This window comes from Bufo gargarizans, chromosome 11 (assembly GCF_014858855.1).
Source record: "Bufo gargarizans isolate SCDJY-AF-19 chromosome 11, ASM1485885v1, whole genome shotgun sequence".
NCBI classification, from domain to species: Eukaryota; Metazoa; Chordata; class Amphibia; order Anura; family Bufonidae; genus Bufo; species Bufo gargarizans.
This window is the reverse complement of record NC_058090.1, coordinates 18,472,530-18,489,838: the sequence shown is the minus strand read 5'-3', so window position 1 is coordinate 18,489,838 and position 17,309 is coordinate 18,472,530. Positions and strand designations below refer to the sequence as shown.

Genomic DNA, 17,309 nt, shown 5'->3' with positions numbered 1-17,309 from the left:
GAAGGTCTATAGTTCACAGCATAAGTCCTGAGAAGATAACCTGCTCTCAGGCGTCATGGACACAAGTTGCACGCTTCTAGTCTCCCCCTACCTACATGTTACCTCTTGCAGTGGGATTTCTCAGTACAGAACAGATGTGAGTCTAGAAGGCAAGTTGTGAAAAACTTAAGCACAGGATTGCTGAGGGGACGGGAAGGTGCAGGACAGAGGGGCTTGGTGATCAGACTGTGCTCCAGCAGTGAAGGAGTGGCGTGCATGGTGCAGCTGGCAGGGATATGAGGGTCCAAGGTCCAGGAGTGCTGCCGCCACATAGGTGACTCTCTCCACCCAACGGTCGCGAGGTAAGGAATGCCAGCTGCCTGAGAAGTTGTGAGAAGCTGAGAGATGGATGAAGGGAGGAGTTCTATTCTCTCCTTTAATAACAAAGTCCCGCCTTGCAAGTTTTTGAGCGGCTCTTTTCCTATTCAGAGCATCCCCAGCCAAACTAATGCCCTCTCCTACCCTGACGTCAAAGAACAGATCACAGGCAAGATTAGGGTTTTTCATTTCTCTTATTGCAGCAATTAGCCTGGGACTGTATAAAAGGGCTACAGAAAGGGGAGGGAGCCAGAGGGGAAACCTGGGGACAATAAGAGATAGCTGAGAGACACAGGCGGAGAGGCAGAGGGAGCCAGAGGTAGTATGGGGAGAAAGCGCCTTTTAGATTCTTCCAGCTAAAAAAAAAAAAAAATCCACCTGGTTCTTCAAACTTCAGAAACTTTTTTCTTTCGATAATTCCCAAGCAATGAGAGGAAGCAGCTGAAGCTGAGCAGCCGCTGCCTGGCGCTCCCCTGTAAGTACAGCAGTAGTGCAGACACCTGTTTAGCACAGTCCAACTTCCCAGTGCAAACATTTCATTCATAGTAAAAGGCATCAATTAAAAGCTCATCAGCCGGCTCTTGCCCCCCCTGCACGGCTGAATGAAGAAGGCAGATAGAAAGGGGCATCTTTAAGGGCAGAGCCATGGGTCTGCTGAGTGTGGACCTGCTGATCACCCTGCAGATCCTGCCTGGGTTCGTGTCTAACTGCCTGTTCTTGGCTCTCTACGACTCTGTTGTGTTGGTAAAACACGTGCTCCTGCAACTGAACCGCTCCAAATCCAACCAGAGTCAATGGCGTCGGATGCTCACCCCAGAAGGTCTGCGCTGCGTCTGGAACAGCTTCCTATTGGATGCCTACAAGCAGGTATGACTGGCGCCACTTTTAAAGGGCAAGTGTACTTAGAGCTGAGCCAACTGAGAATACATATGGTGGGGGGGATTTATCATAAGGGGAATTTCTGAAGTCGGTTTTGCTGGCATCTGCGATGTCATTATTTGTGGCACATTTATTAGATTAGATATGTCTAGCGATCTTTCTCCGGTTTTAATGCCCCCAATAGAGTGAAATCTGGAACACTTTGCAACATTTTTTAATTTCTTAAATCTGGCATATACCTCATTTATAGTTAAACACTTCTTTAAAACACGAGAGAGTGGTGTAAAATAGCAAAATGTACACTTTTTTTTAATGCAAAAAACAACCTATCTTGTGAGTTTTTAAAGCCTGGAAATCAGTTCTGGATTGATATTTAGGATTTGCAGCACTGAGAGGGGTGATATTTAAGATGAAGGCTTGGAGGTGAACGTGCCGATTGTACTGTCCCCTGTGCGCTCCACAGGGAGGCTGCTGGCAATCTGATAAGAGCAGTGCACCCAGCAGAAGCTCCGTATCGCACACATCTGGGGCCGTCTGCAGGACGCTGAACACGACGACGAGCTGCTCTGGAAAGGCTGCAAAGTGTTAACCGAGTCTTGGCTTGGGAAATGCACACAATGCAAGCAGCACAGAGCAGCCTCGGCCACGATTTCTTGTCACTATCGAAGCGGGTCATTCAGAGGTTAATAAGCTTTTTTGCATACTATGTAACAGGAAAAAGAGCAGCTCCTAGATATTCCATTGTGTCAGCTGGTCACAGCCCTTATTAAAAGGTGCTGGAAACAAACCAAGCTGATAAGAGCCTCCAGCCGTGTCCTGCAGGCCAAAGGTCTAGAGGGCGACGTGCGATCCTTTGTTGATATGAACAATCCTCATGCCCGGATCACCTGTAGCTGGCATGAGGGGCATGATGCCTCAATACTGCCCTCTGCTGGGAGAATACTGCACCTTTATACCAATGAATGGACCATCAGAGACCTTCCACACAACACTCCTGTCTGTTAGAGAAGTGGTGTCTCTCATAGGGAGAGAGATGGACGCAGGCTCCTAACACCCATCAGCTGAAGCTCCTGGAGGTGAAGGAGAGGACAGAAAGTCCAGGCAGACTGTATATCCGGATAGTGCAGGCGCTACGTTATATGAAGCCGTCGGTACCGTTATCTGGTGCAGATGTGCAGTAATGGGTTAATGGTGGCACTGTATGGCTCCAGTTATGCTGCTGGCCCGGCTTTCTGTGTCTCTCCCCTGGCACAGTGTCACTCTATGGAGTAGGTGGATCAATACCGCAAGCTGATGTGGCATACCATGCCAGCGCCACAGGTCTCCGCCCATGCTGCGGTGCCACGCGTGCCAGGCTTGCAGTCTAGTGCCATTCAGCACACCTACTGGTAGAAGGGAAGAGGCACACGTGAATAGATAATATCGCACCACTCTGTGATTTATCTTTTTCTTGTGGCTTATTTTTATTTATTTTTTACAACGTATTCGCTGAATAAGAGAAAACAAACTCTGCACATAACTCAATGGGTGGAGACGCAGGCGCTTTTACTTGACTTTTTCTGGGGTTCTCCAGTAATCTCTTGGCATTCATTAATGGGTGAGATCCAGAGTGTCTCCAGGGGATGACTAAACCGTGCTGAACCTGCCAGCTGAACAAGAGCTCCCCTTGGGCAGATCCGTCTGCTTTGCATTAGTGCTGAATGTGTGCAAAAAAACCCTCTAAGACTTCTATGCAGAAATGTCTAAATCCCAACAGATAAAGAGAACATGTGGTTCAGGGTACACTCCGTTACCAGATTGGTTTCCGTTCGGTTACAGATGCAGAGGTACGGGCTGCTTGGCACTTGTAAAACAAATGTAATACTGCACCAAGACAAACAGTACTGGTTTTTATGACTTGGTCCCAATACATATATATAAATCCCAGAGAAGGGATACAGGTGTTTCTCTGGTACAGAGGAAATATTTCCAGCTCATTATGTGGTCTGGGAACGAGCACCAGTAGCTCCGGGTTCTAATCTCCGTTCCAGTTTATACTTTCTTGGTCGCTGTCTTGCACTCTGTGGTGAGCCTGGAATATGAGATTGCCAAAATATGTTTCTGGAATATACATTATTCAGCTCAAGAAAGGAAATTATAAAAAAAAAAAAAAAAAAAAGATCCCGAACTCCCAAAAAACCGGGCAAGTCTCGGTCAACACATGATGACAAAGGACACAAATGAAGGGTCACCGCGTCTGGGGCTCAGGAGCTGCTGGAGTCAATGGGAAGGAGACTGCGCTCTCTGGCAGCACGAGCCGCTCACTGTACGGAGCCGTGAAACTTGGAGGGGAGCTATGGAAAAAGGAAACCTCTGGCCTCAGAGTCATCGTCTTCTATTGAAAGGATAGCAGTTATGGAAAATGCTTAGCCAGCGCCATCGCTCTTAAAGAAACCTGCCCCATACTATATCATCAGCCGGATCCAGGCAGGGACCCTGCTGTCATACTTTAAGTGATCTGTAATTGAGCAATAATCACATTGAGAAGGCCACCCCGCTGGAGATCGGAAATCAGACAGCGAACGGAACTATTCCAGATCTTACATTTCCATTCAGTGGCCACCAACGTGATGCAGTAGCTCATTCCAGTGACATATACTTGTAGAATTAACTTTTTTTTTTTTATATACAAATAATAGAAATGAGGCAATTCAGAGACAGCTTGAAGAAAAATCTATGGAAGCTTCTGTCAGAACAGAAAAAACATACCGCAAAAAGCCTAGAAGTGTGACCAGGTCTGAAGCAATGCAGAAATAATCCAGCTTCATGATAGAGTTGCCTCCTCTCTACATCAGACAGAAGCTAAAGGGGGATTTATCCAGAGCGAACACTAATCTGCCGCAGATCACCCGATGAACCTGCATTCAGTGACCGGAGGTGCGGACACCAGTGATCGCTGCCCAGGAGCAATGTTTATGTATCAGCAGCTATCCCTCATCCTCGTACTGTGGAGGAGATCGCTGCATGTAAATACAGCACTTCACCTCCACTGAACGAGCAGCCGACTGTCGGGAAGGAACGCTTCCCTCCTGACAATCTGAAAGTCTCAATGCAGCTTAAAGTGCTGTCCACAATGTGAAGCCAAATACAATCAGGACACAGGAAAACAAGACATAAGGAAAAAATGAGCAAGAAATGGCGAGTGCCAATGGCTTTGGTGTTTACGATGCCGTAAACTTTTAAGTGCCTTTCTCACAAAAGATTTCCAAAGCTGGTGTGAAGCATGAGAACAGAACGTGCTCTCCAGCCAAGAAAGCAGAGTCAGATGGAAAGGGTTTGGCCATGCTCTGGGGTCAGGACCGAGCAGCTGATGGCTGAGTCACCCCGGACAGAGCTGGGAGCTCATCCACTAACCAGAACCTGGGGAGCGCGTACACCAGGCAAACCCTGGAAACAGTGGGAAAGCAAAACTAACCGACTCATCTGCCAAGAAGCAATGTACTCAGCGTCTGCACTATTCATGTGGACGTTCCTGTGGTCAGGGACAATGAGATAAATAAAGCTGAGGATTGTGCTTGTCGCCCTGTTGTTACACATTGCACATGCTTCATTTCCTTTAAATTGCCGTTATTTACAGAGTTTGTAGCGTAAACCGAGGACGTCTGGGGAACATACGTTCGGAATAAAGATAACCGGACAGTACAGAACAAACCAATGGACGCCCTTCTACAAAAACAAGCTGTATAATAACACATGCATAGAACAGATGTGGAGCAGGATGCACTCCAAGTGAATGCAGTCTCTGAAACGCACATGTGCTGCACAGGCCAGAAATACCCACCCACGGCATGGTCATATGTGCTGTCCACACGTGAACCTGACTCCTCCTACAGGTAGCAGTACACGGCATCTTTAGGTTGCATGACAGTCAAGGTCTACCCCCTACACGCCATCAATGTCTATATATATCAAAAGTAAAACCTTCTCCAAACAGCAGATACACACATTGGTCCATCTTCTGATACAGACATGTACTTAATGCAACCCTCCTGTTCAAGGTAAGAAAAGTCCATATAAACTGGGGAACAAACTGAACACTTACTTGGCGCCCTCGTCTGCAGGTTCACCCGCTCCTCTTCTGTCACCCAAGATGTCCGCACCGTTTCTCAGACTACCCGATACAGTAGTAGTCCGGGACACTTCCTGCTGGTCCAGCCCTGCTCTTGGATTGGCCAGCTCTGCTCATGTGACCAATCCAAGGAGAAGTGTCTTGGGCTACCAAATGCACATTGTGCCCAGTTAGTCTGAGAAGCGGTGCGACCATCCTGATGACAGGAGACCAGGAGCTGATGGGTCTGCAGCTAAAAAGGAGGGCACCAGGTCCGTGGTCTGGTCGCTCCCCAGTTAATGGGACTTTTTTTTTTAACTTGGAGGATGCTCTAAATCTGCTGCCTTACCTGAACTCATTGGGAGCAATTTATTAAGACCCCCTATGGTTTGCAGTTTTTAATGCCGATGTGTCTAAATTTGCAAGTAGCGTTTATCCACTTCCCTCAACGGTTTCTGAAAAAAGGTGCCGATGAGGGCGAGCCACTTGCCCCAGCACATTCACATGGCTTATATGACAACTGAAATCTACTCGAGCTGCTGAAGGGTGCTCCTAATTTATATATTAAGTGCATCCTCCAGTGGTGCGGGGAATATCAAAGAGTGGCGTAAAACACTGCTCTCTGTTAAAAAATCCCCATTGTTTCCATAGGGCCACTTTGCAACAATTGTAAAAAATGTTCTGCGATTAAAAAAATATATAATAATCCCCATCACTAACATATAGTAGTTCTACAACATTTAGCAAAGATGGCCGGCACTTCCTAATACATAATTGAATATGTTTTGCCTTGTCTGCGTGCAGGTCACTTGTTTATAGATCGGATTAAAAAGATAGGGATGTGGACGAACCATATGACAATCGGCCATTGTGGTCATATAAAAGAGATTGGTTATTTAGGTCTGGATGCGCTCTTCATTAACCTCCATGGAATACACAGGTCCCTAGATTACTCCTTCTAGCAATGATGCCTCCGCGTGGTTTATGTTTCTTGGAGCTGACCCAGACCATCGTGTTTCATTCAACTGTTTGTGGATTTTAAGCCATTCAGAATACATTTTCAGACCTCCAGACAGTTATCTCTTCCCTTTTGGATTTAGGATTCATAGAGTGCTGGCAGGACAGTAACCTGCGGCTGGATAATTACCATGTCTTGTAGGAAACCGTCAGAAGGCTGGCCAGGCTTGAATTGACATGCTATACGGGCAAAGAGGAAGGCAGGCTTGACGCATAATGTTCAGATCCAGTCAATTCATTTGAGTGATCTTGAATCTAAACTTCGGCTTACACATTACCAGTCTTAAAAACTGATCAAAAAGACAACAGAATGATCGTCTAAAGGGTTAAAATTAATGAGCTTTTTTTTGTTGCTGACTACGGACTGTTATAACCTCAAAGTGAGTCAGACCTTTGTTCAATAGGAAAGATCCCAGAAAGACAGTTTGTCCATCGCCCGGAGTCAACATGCCTGTAACGGCCAATATGGAGTGAAGTGTGTATGCTTGCATTGGCTGAACGATCTACTTCTATCTAATGCAGCAGGGTGGCTCAGTGGTTAGCAGCACTGGGGTTCTGATATCAAATCCAATCAGAAACAGCTTCTGCATGGAGGTTGTATGTTCTCCCCTCGTTTACATGGGTGTTCTCTGGGGACTCTGCTGTCCTCTGACACTCCAATAATAGGCACATTGGCCTCCTAGGAAATTGACCCTAGTGTGCCATGTGTTTTGAGGTCGAGCCATTAACATCCCAGTAAGTCGCCCGGCCACACAGCTCGCCCTGCACATTGAGTCCCTGGGAGAAAAGCCCATTACAAATGTCTGCCATTGTCATAACGTGTATGACCACTTTAGTCTGCAGACGGCACTAATGCCTCTCTGTAAACAGCTCCAGAATGAGAGAAAGGCTTAGCTAAGAGTGAGACCTGAGGGAAACGACCTGGAAGATCCTCTGTGAAGAGGAAGGACCATGTCTTCAGGATTAGGCTCAGTCTATTCTCCAGCTTTTTCGACACTTGGTGTCGTGCGTTTTTTCACGTAAGGCGCTGCCGTGGGGAAGACAGGAGATTACATTCTTCAGCAAGGTCTGCCGTTTTTATTCTCCAGTCAGCTACCATGGGATAACAACTGCATATCACTGGCAAAACCCAGCATCATAACTGTAGACCGTAATACAGCTACAGGGCACCCTTTCCATACGACACTCGGAGTAAGAAGCATAGTATCGCTTTGCTTCCAGAAAATAGTAAGGAGGCAGCAAACTCCTCCCGTGTGACGGAGGAGAAGCCAGGTGCACAGACAGATTTAAGGGGCTTCTCCTCCCCACTAATGATGTGAATTTACTAGCTGATATTCCTGGCTTGATTTCAGTAATAAATATTAACCTATTGTGTGACAGATGCTTTCCTGTGACACTAAGCCCTTCCACCATTCTCATATCGCAGGGTGGAAACCTAAATCATTTGTCGCGTCGACTATACGGTAATTATCTCCAGCACATTGCAGCTTTCTTTAGGTTTAGTAGGTGGTAATTAAGTCTGTCCGGCCGCTCCAGGGTAATTCAAAGCACAGCTCTGCTGCTGAACCAGATCACACTCTTCATCTTCATATAATCTCAAGTAACTTCACAAGCTGCACTGCTCTCGGCCAGCATTAGGCACACTCAGAGCTACACTCCGAATTCTGCTGGTTTTCTGCTTCAGACGGCAATGGGGTTCACACCACTACAACAGTATTTGGCATAAAACAATTGTGTAGCAAGACCCCTTTTGTGACTTACATACTTTGGCTGTCTCGGTGCATGGAGTGCGGGGCCCATATACGGTCTATAGATCCGTACCACTGCTCTGAGCGCTCTACACTTACGGCTTTCATCCCCTCTGCTCGGCTGTCTCGGTGCATGGAGTGCGGGGCCCATATACGGTCTATAGATCCGTACCACTGCTCTGAGCGCTCTACACTTACGGCTTTCATCCCCTCTGCTCGGCTGTCTCGGTGCATGGAGTGCGGGGCCCATATACGGTCTATAGATCCGTACCACTGCTCTGAGCGCTCTACACTTACGGCTTTCATCCCCTCTGCTCGGCTGTGTCGGTGCGTGCAGTGCGGGGCCCATATACGGTCTATAGATCCGTACCACTGCTCTGAGCGCTCTACACTTACGGCTTTCATCCCCTCTGCTCGGCTGTCTCGGTGCGTGGCGTGCAGGGCCCATATACTGTCTATATATCCGTACCACTGCTCTGAGCGCTCTACACTTACGGCTTCCATCCCCTCTGCTCGGCTGTCTCGGTGCGTGGAGTGCGGGGCCCATATACGGTCTATAGATCCGTACCACTGCTCTGAGCGCTCTACATTTACGGCTTCCATCCCCTCTGCTCGGCTGTCTCGGTGCGTGGAGTGCGGGGCCCATATACGGTCTATAGATCCGTACCACTGCTCTGAGCGCTCTACACTTACGGCTTCCATCCCCTCGGCTCGGCTGTCTCGGTGCGTGGAGTGCAGGGCCCATATACTGTCTATAGATCCGTACCACTGCTCTGAGCGCTCTACATTTACGGCTTTCATCCCCTCTGCTCGGCTGTCTCGGTGCGTGCAGTGCGGGGCCCATATACGGTCTATAGATCCGTACCACTGCTCTGAGCGCTCTACACTTACGGCTTCCATCCCCTCGGCTCGGCTGTCTCGGTGCGTGGCGTGCAGGGCCCATATACTGTCTATAGATCCGTACCACTGCTCTGAGCGCTCTACACTTTCGGCTTTCATCCCCTCTGCTCGGCTGTGCCGGTGCGTGGAGTGCGGGACCCATATACTGTCTATAGATCCGTACCACTGCTCTGAGCGCTCTACACTTTCGGCTTTCATCCCCTCTGCTCGGCTGTGCCGGTGCGTGGAGTGCGGGACCCATATACTGTCTATAGATCCGTACCACTGCTCTGAGCGCTCTACACTTACGGCTTTCATCCCCTCTGCTCGGCTGTCTCGGTGCGTGGAGTGCAGGTCCCATATACCGTCTATAGATCCATACCACTTTTCTCAGCGCTCTACACGTATAGCTTTTATCGCCTCTGCTTGGCGTGCGGGTCCCATATACTGCTGGCTCTGCAATAATCACATCAGCACTGATTAGCTCTAGCTCAGGAGCAAAAGGTTCGTGCAGATTAATGCTGAAAGTGTCAGGCTCTGCACCTACCTCAAACAAGGATTTAACTCAGCATAAAGTGAAGCTTATCTGAATCTACAAGGCTTTAAATATAACAAGAAAGGAGATTAAAAAGCAAAACAAAAAGTAACAAGTAAAATAAATCATAATCCAGACAGGAAGATGCAGAAGTATAGTTCCCTATGTGCACCAACAAGCCTAAAGTCAGAAATGGGAGACCAGCTGGTGTGAGGCTTATGTCCTGTCATACACGTGTGACATGTCTATCTACATGTGGAAACCAAAACAGACATGCCAATGTGGAAACACCACTCATGTCCCACTATGGAGACGGATATGTGTACAATAATCCAATAAGGTACACAAAAAAACACTAAGAAAAAAAGCGGGTGTAGACAACCCACATGTCACAGATAAAATATCTTGGAGTGACCCCCTGGGTATCCCACAGAGGAGGGAATCAGCTATGAGGCGAGACATCCAGGGATCTACCGCCAATTATCCTAATATCAAAGCATTTCCCAATGATTAATGGGTCCTCAGGGGACAATTTCACAGGACATAAAAACCACATGTATGACACACACAGTATGATGATACAAAAGTATGATACAGAGAATGATACCGGATCAGCGTACACGCTGTGTACCACCGCGTGTGTCTGTACAGTATTCACACACACAGATCAAAGGGGAGGGTGGACCCTAAAATGTCACTTGTACTACCCCACACTGCCTCCGACAACCACCCATAGGATAATTATTACCAAGACACAAGGGCACCTATAGAGGAGATGTAGCCATTGCTACCACCTTGCCATTTGTATATCAGGACTCAGATGGCAGTTCTATAGATTGTATTGAGAGGAATAGGACCCAGTCCAGCGCTGTGGCACTGGGTGCACGTGTGCCAGGTCACGACGCTGCAGGGCATGAATAAGCTGGTAAAGAAACCGCAGCACTCTCTTGTCTTCAGTACACAAAGGTTTATTCACCCAAGCAATGCGACGTTTCGACCCGTGTGGTCTTTCTCAAGCAACTTACATTTTGAACAAAATCAAATACATATACCCTCTCACCAAATCACATGACTCAATTGAGTATGTTAATTAGCAATTACAAATTCAAAATAGATCCCCCCTCTTTCTGTGTTCCCCAGCAGTGTAAACTGTTTATCATCCTATCCAAATCACAATCCTACTTAGTACATGATCTATTAACACAAATATTAAAATCGTGCTTACTATTGCTGCCGATGCGTTCCTGGAGGACATATCCCAGAAGAGGCCTTCATATTAAAAGTTCTTGATATGGAAGAACATGCTCCATCTGGCGTTCCTCTAGTCCCATGGCGCCTGCGCAGAGTGTCCCCGGCAGGTATAAAGGAGACCGAACGTACGTCCCTTCGTCCTCACGTGCACATTGCGCCTGCCAGCCCGGCCTACACAGACTGGATGCGACGTCAGGGTCCCTGCTCCCGCACAGCGCTTCGCCAGCGGCGTCATGGAAACGATGTAAACAAGTTTAAAGTTTAAAGTCCCTCCCCTTATATTATACCTCCGCAACAGCCATATTAATACACTGAATGTGGTATATTAGGGCGACTGTCACTTTAAGGGGAGGGACTTTAAACTTGAAAGTTTACATCGTTTCCATGACGCCGCTGGAGAAGCGCTGTGCGGGAGCAGGGAGCCTGATGTCGCATCCGGTCTATGCGTATGCCGGGCGCAATGTGCACCTGAGGACGTAGGGACGAACGTTCGGTCTCCTTGATACCTGCCGGGGACACTCTGCGCAGGCGCCATGGGACGATGCTAATGTCGTATAGAACAGACGAAGGTGCGCATGCGCCCTGAGACTAGAGGAGCGCCAGATGTAGCCTGCTCTTCCATATCAAGAACTTTATTATGAAGGCCTCTTCTGGGATATGTCCTCCAGGAACGCATCGGCAGCAATAGTAAGCGCGATTTTAATATTTGTCTTAATAGATCATGTACTAAGTAGGATTGTGATTTGGATAAGATGATAAACAGTTTACACTGCTGGGGAACACAGAAAGAGGGGGGTCTATTTTGAATTTGTAATTGCTAATTAACATACTCAATTGAGTCATGTGATTTGGTGAGAGGGTATATGTATTTGATTTTGTTCAAAATGTAAGTTGCTTGAGAAAGACCACACGGGTCGAAACGTTGCATTGCTTGGGTGAATAAACCTTTGTGTACTGAAGACAAGAGAGTGCTGCGGTTTCTTCACCAGTTCATTCATGTTTGGGGGAGTACAGGACTGACTCCCAACACGGCTGGCACCGCCACATTAAGGAACGGTAATTTATTACTATTTGTTTCCGTTGTGCTGCTACACTTCTTTCGATGGCAGGGCCAGAAGCAGCATGAATGCAGCGCGTCAGTGAAGATAAAGGGCTGCACTGTTCCCTACCTTATGTGACAAGACCTCTCATCAGATGACGGCTTACCAGATTCACAGCACAGTCCCCTTTGTATTATAGCTGCCCACTTACTGAATGGTGCCCACGCTCAACAATTCTCCTCTTTGGGCGTCTACGGTTAGCAGAGGGACCCGTGTTCTTGTAAATAAAGCCCCTTTCCTGAAGCCTTTCACCAGGTACAACTGCACCATGTAAGGTACCTAAGGATTGTCCTGTGACTCATCAGGTTAAAACATCTTGCCTAAATCTTTAGAAAAGGATAGAAGATCAATGAAGAACTAGGAGTTAGTTTGGGAACACTTTCTTTATATGATTTTGTGCAGAGAAGACACAATGGTCTTGACTGTCGACCGGGGTGATGGTCCTGTTCTGTGCACTTAATGTTTATTCTTATATTTGTATTAACACTACGTTATTAACTATTCTCACTTCTCGCTGTATAGGTAAAATTAGGCGGAGACGCACCAAACTCCAATGTTATCCATGTGTCCAGCAAGAAAACAAGTAGCATGCCAGCTAAACTCGGGACACCATGTAACCTTCTTGACTTTGCCAGCTCCGAGCGCCCTCTGGTTGTCAATTTTGGTTCTGCCACCTGACCCCCCTTTATAAGCCAGCTGCCAGCCTTCAGCAAGCTGGTGGAGGAGTTCTCCAATGTAGCCGACTTCCTCTTGGTCTACATTGATGAGGCTCATCCCTCAGATGGCTGGGCTGCTGCTCCTGGTGTGGGTTCATATGAAGTAAAAAAACACAGAAACCAAGAAGATCGATGTGCTGCAGCTAACAAACTCATGGAAGAATACTCCCTCCCCCAACAGTGCCAGGTGGTTGCAGACTGCATGGACAATAATGCCAACGTAGCCTACGGTGTCTCCTTTGAAAGGGTATGCATTGTACAAAGGCAAAAAATTGTATACCTCGGAGGTAAAGGACCTTTCTTCTATAAACTCCAAGAAGTGAGGTGGTGGCTGGAGCAGACATTTGGAAACAGAGGCTGAATGGATAAAAGGACCCGGCTGGGCCTGGAGAAACCACTCCAAAGGACGAGCAAGCGTATCATCCTCGTGGAACACTTGTTGACACTAAAATACAGACTTTGAAAACGACCACACTACAAAGTTCACAATCCAGATGCCTGATCTTATCCTCACTGTGACCCGAATCTCTGGCAGACCTCAAACCGCTGTTCCCTCTTGCTCTACAACAATACACAACAGTATAGGCAGAACATAGGAAGATGAGGGTGTGGTGAAAGCAAGAAGGGAAAGTCAGAAATCAAACAAAGCCCACATCTGACAGCTGCTGTAGAGCCGGCTTGCTCTTCCATGTTCCTGGGAAAATTTTGCAAAGAAATGCCGTCAGGGAAGACTAGGGAGAAGCAGCACAGCACCTCCAATCGAGTATTTATTACCGAGATTCCAGTGTTTCACTCGGCAGGTGTAGCTCATTTTAGTTATTTTTTTTTCTTTTCTTAACATAATTTATTGCGTTATCATGAGTCGGCGGTATCCACAAATGACACAGTTACCTCAACAAGGGGACAGCTGCATGGAAACGGATGTAGCAATCATCTGCACGTTCCATACTGCTGGTTCTTCATGTTATCTTGGAGGAGGGTGGGAGCCTTAATAATTGTTAATATGTGGAACCTGTAGGCACAGAAGCATAAATATGCCTCCTATGTGCTCTGATCCCCACAAGATGACATTTCCAGCACCAATTAGGCAAGGTTTTGACAGGTGACGTGGAGAATGAAGACTAACACTTCACTAATGGCCTGCGTCTGGTCCTGCGGGCTCACACCGCACATGGGGCTCCGAGGACCTCAAAGGCCTGGCTCACACATCAGACCAAAACACACTAGTTTACTGATCAATGGCCAAACTACATTCTGTCACATCCTAAAACAACACCCATCGCCACCTTTTCATGCTTCCTTTACAGGGTCATTGAAACTCCACAGTAACGGACCCGCATTGCTGCTGCATTGAAGGATTTCTCTAGTCCAATAATTCATTATTTTTACCTGTACCCAGACGCCACATATTTTGCTGCATATCCCTGCTTTTCATGCCATCACTGCATCCTAGCAGAACTACCGGTTTGCTAACCAAATCCATCATACTTTGCTGTGTAAGCTCCAGAGGACTTGCTCCACCTAGCTACAAGGCAGCGGAGGCGTAGAGGGCGAGACATTGTGGCAGGTGAAGCAAGCCCTGAGGAACAGTACAGAGCAGAGCATGCTGGGATTGGTAAGAAAACCCAACCAGCAGGAAGTTCTGCATGTAAACATCCTGCCAGGATGGAGTGATGGCGAGAACAGGGGAAGGACAATGATATGAAAAACAGGCAAAATATGCAGCGTCTCCGAGGAGAGAAAAAATATTCTGGGACTAAAGAACTTCTATACGCAGATTTTGAAAGTTTTTCTGTTTTATGTTTTATCACGGCTGGATGTGCCACTTATTGTGTATGCAAGTGATACTGAGCTCATGGAGCTGGAGGTAGGAATGTAATATCACACTTCTCCAGCCACTCCTTGCATATTTGCTGGGTTGTGGCCAAATCTCCACCGGTCCCCATTATAGTGAATGGGGCTGGAAGGCCAGTATTCACGGATCCGGGTGAGGAACAGCCTGCAGGATCTGCTTAACACAAATGTGAAACAAGCCTTAAAGAGACTACAGGCAGTTACTATTATCCAAATCCTGCAGTGAATAAGGAGGCATTCACACAAGGTAGATTTTCTTGCAGAAATTTTCTACTGAAAATAACTTCCATTCATCTGAATGGGGTTGCTTTGGTGGGAAGCCCATGGATTTCTACAAGCCCCATTCAGGTGAACAGAATACCGTGTGTGAAGACGTCCTAATAGAACCTGCAAGAAGATGGCCCAATACTGGACCATCACAGAACAGAGTGGGGCTTCACTAGTACCAAGAACAAGCAGATATCTTACCCATAGGAACCGCAGCTCACAGGGAGGCTGTACCACTAATTATAATCACATACTAAGAAATAAGCTGATGCCGATATACTAAGGCATTTCAAACACCAGTCTTCGTATAAAGGCTGTCGGAGAAGAAAGCGACAAAAATTGAATGGCTTAAATGATAGTAAACACGTCAGGCCCCAGGAGGCCACCCCCCCTCCCTCTAAGCCCAGAATGCACCATAATTGATGACATTTTAACGCCACAGTGGTGGGGTAAACACCTGGATAAATGCCCCTCAGCAGGGTGTATTTTAATATTTGGTGGCATCTATTTAGGGATATTATGGGCCTCAGTTTGTAAAGACACTATTAACGGGGTGTTTCAACATAGAGTCCAACAGGGGGAATTCTACACAAGGAAGAGGGGACATATATTGGATGTACTTAGCCTTTAAGGTGGTTGGATGCAGTCACTTTTTTATATATTTAGCTGTAATAACAGGATGAGCAGTAAATATATACCAAACGCTCATGTGTCATCCAATTCTACAATAAAGTATATTGCGGTAGACAAGAAAAAAGTTCTAAAACCAGAAAGATCTTCAATAGGAATTAAATGGAAATGACACAAGGCCTCTGCAGACCCCCATTACTGTAAAGCTGCTCCTGGGTGACCGAGGGGCACAGGATTCAAACCGAAGAAGAAGGATAAGAAGGGTATGTAAGGGCATGCCTCCTGGCCATAACCTCAGTAAATCTGTGTAAAAGGAGCCCGATCAGGGAGTGGAGGGCACAGTAACCCCCACAAGCCATTCAGATGATATTAAATCCTTCTAGTTTGAGAGCATCATCATGAATACCTCATCAATGCATGCAAGAGGAGTGGTGTGGACAGAAGACGGCGAGTGCGGTGGGTCACAGAAGGGGTGACCTGCCAGGTCCGCAGCCCTGCAATGCTCTCCCCATGTTTGCAGATAATTGGCAGACAAAGGCCTCTGCTCTCCCTCCTTCCAGACAGAATATGAAGGTGCATGTAGGACTGATCGCCTCACGCTGCCTCATTCTATGATGTGACTGCTGCAGATCGTGCATTTACTGTACATGACCCTCAGTGCATACGGTTTCCATCCAGGGATATCGCACTTGTGCCTTCTTGCATGCCGCCTGGTGATACACGCCATTGCTTACATGCTGTACTATATATATTGCATTGATATTCTGTTGTACTGTAGCATAACGACATGTCGGCTCCTGATTGACGCTTCCTCTAATGTTTCCCATCACACCAGGGATTTCATTCCACACCCGTGGACGGCGGGGTCACCGGCCAGCATGTGGCAAATATGAAAACCTGTTTTATATGTGCAGGACTGGTGGGAAACAATTCTCTTGTGTGCCTGGAATCAAGGGGCATGTTCACATGGATGTATTTTCTTACTTACATTTTTATACAACTTTTAGATGTCACTTGAACCTTTTATGCTGTGATCACCAAAAGTGTCTTGATATTTGGCAACCAGTGAGGTCAGTGCTACGTCACTGCTCATTTCTTCTCCTTATGCTGATGTTTTTCTATTTGACCTATGTGTATTTTATATCTTTTTTTTAAAATAATTATCCAATTTCATTATTTTGCTCTGTGCAGTACCACATAATCTTGTTTCATATAATGCACCAGCAATTGGCCACTGGCACACGGCTCTGTGCCCTGCATGGATCTCATCCTGTGCCAGCCTACATGTTACCCATCAACGTACACAGGGAAATAGACCATGAGTGACAAGCCAAAGGTGACCTGCGAGGTGACACAGGAACACCAGGCAGAGGATCCTGCTGGCTAGAGAGGCCATGATGTGGGTATGAAGGGAACCATTGAAAGAGACCAGCTCTCTGTTGGTGCCTGGATGGAGTCACATCATTGCTGACCTGGCAGGTGTTTTTGTCCTCCCTTTCAGACCCGGTGGCTTCTTCACTCATCTTCTCCACAACTAAAGACTACCAGAACCCAAACGCTTCACAATATGGTGCTTCAGTTAGCCAATGTTTTACTTGTATTTTAATTAAAAAAAATATTTAAAAAAAAGGAAAAGTCCATGAGTTGTTTAATTTGATGCATACATTTTCCTCATATGATTCTATGTATCAGGCATCAATTGGAGGAAACCACCCGATGGAAGGCCACCATCCATACACAAGGAAAAGTAAGCTAGCTACAGAGAAGGTAATGCTGTCGCAGGTCAACCATGAGGCTCGTTCTGTTTAGGCGCTCTGTATGCTAATTAATAGCATCGGAACAGGGAGGAGGAGACATCAGCTTTTCTCGGTGGGCGTCTCTTCTATCTGGCTGTGGCGCTGTCCAACCACAGCAGAGCGCGTCACAGCTCCATCTGGCTCTCCTGACATGCTCCATCTGGCGTTCCTCTAGTCCCATGGCGCCTGCGCA

General features: G+C 47.0%; 1 protein-coding gene across 1 annotated transcript; it reads left to right on the top strand.

The window, feature by feature from the left end:
• Window positions 1-233: 233 nt before the first annotated feature.
• LOC122921559 (type II iodothyronine deiodinase-like) lies at window positions 234-16,970 on the top strand. The gene is made up of 2 exons (XM_044271619.1): window positions 234-1,224; window positions 12,376-16,970. Exons 1-2 carry the CDS (start codon window positions 1,003-1,005, stop codon window positions 12,928-12,930), a joined length of 777 nt encoding a protein of 258 aa, XP_044127554.1. The 5' UTR covers window positions 234-1,002; the 3' UTR covers window positions 12,931-16,970.
• The last annotated feature ends 339 nt before the right edge of the window (window positions 16,971-17,309 follow it).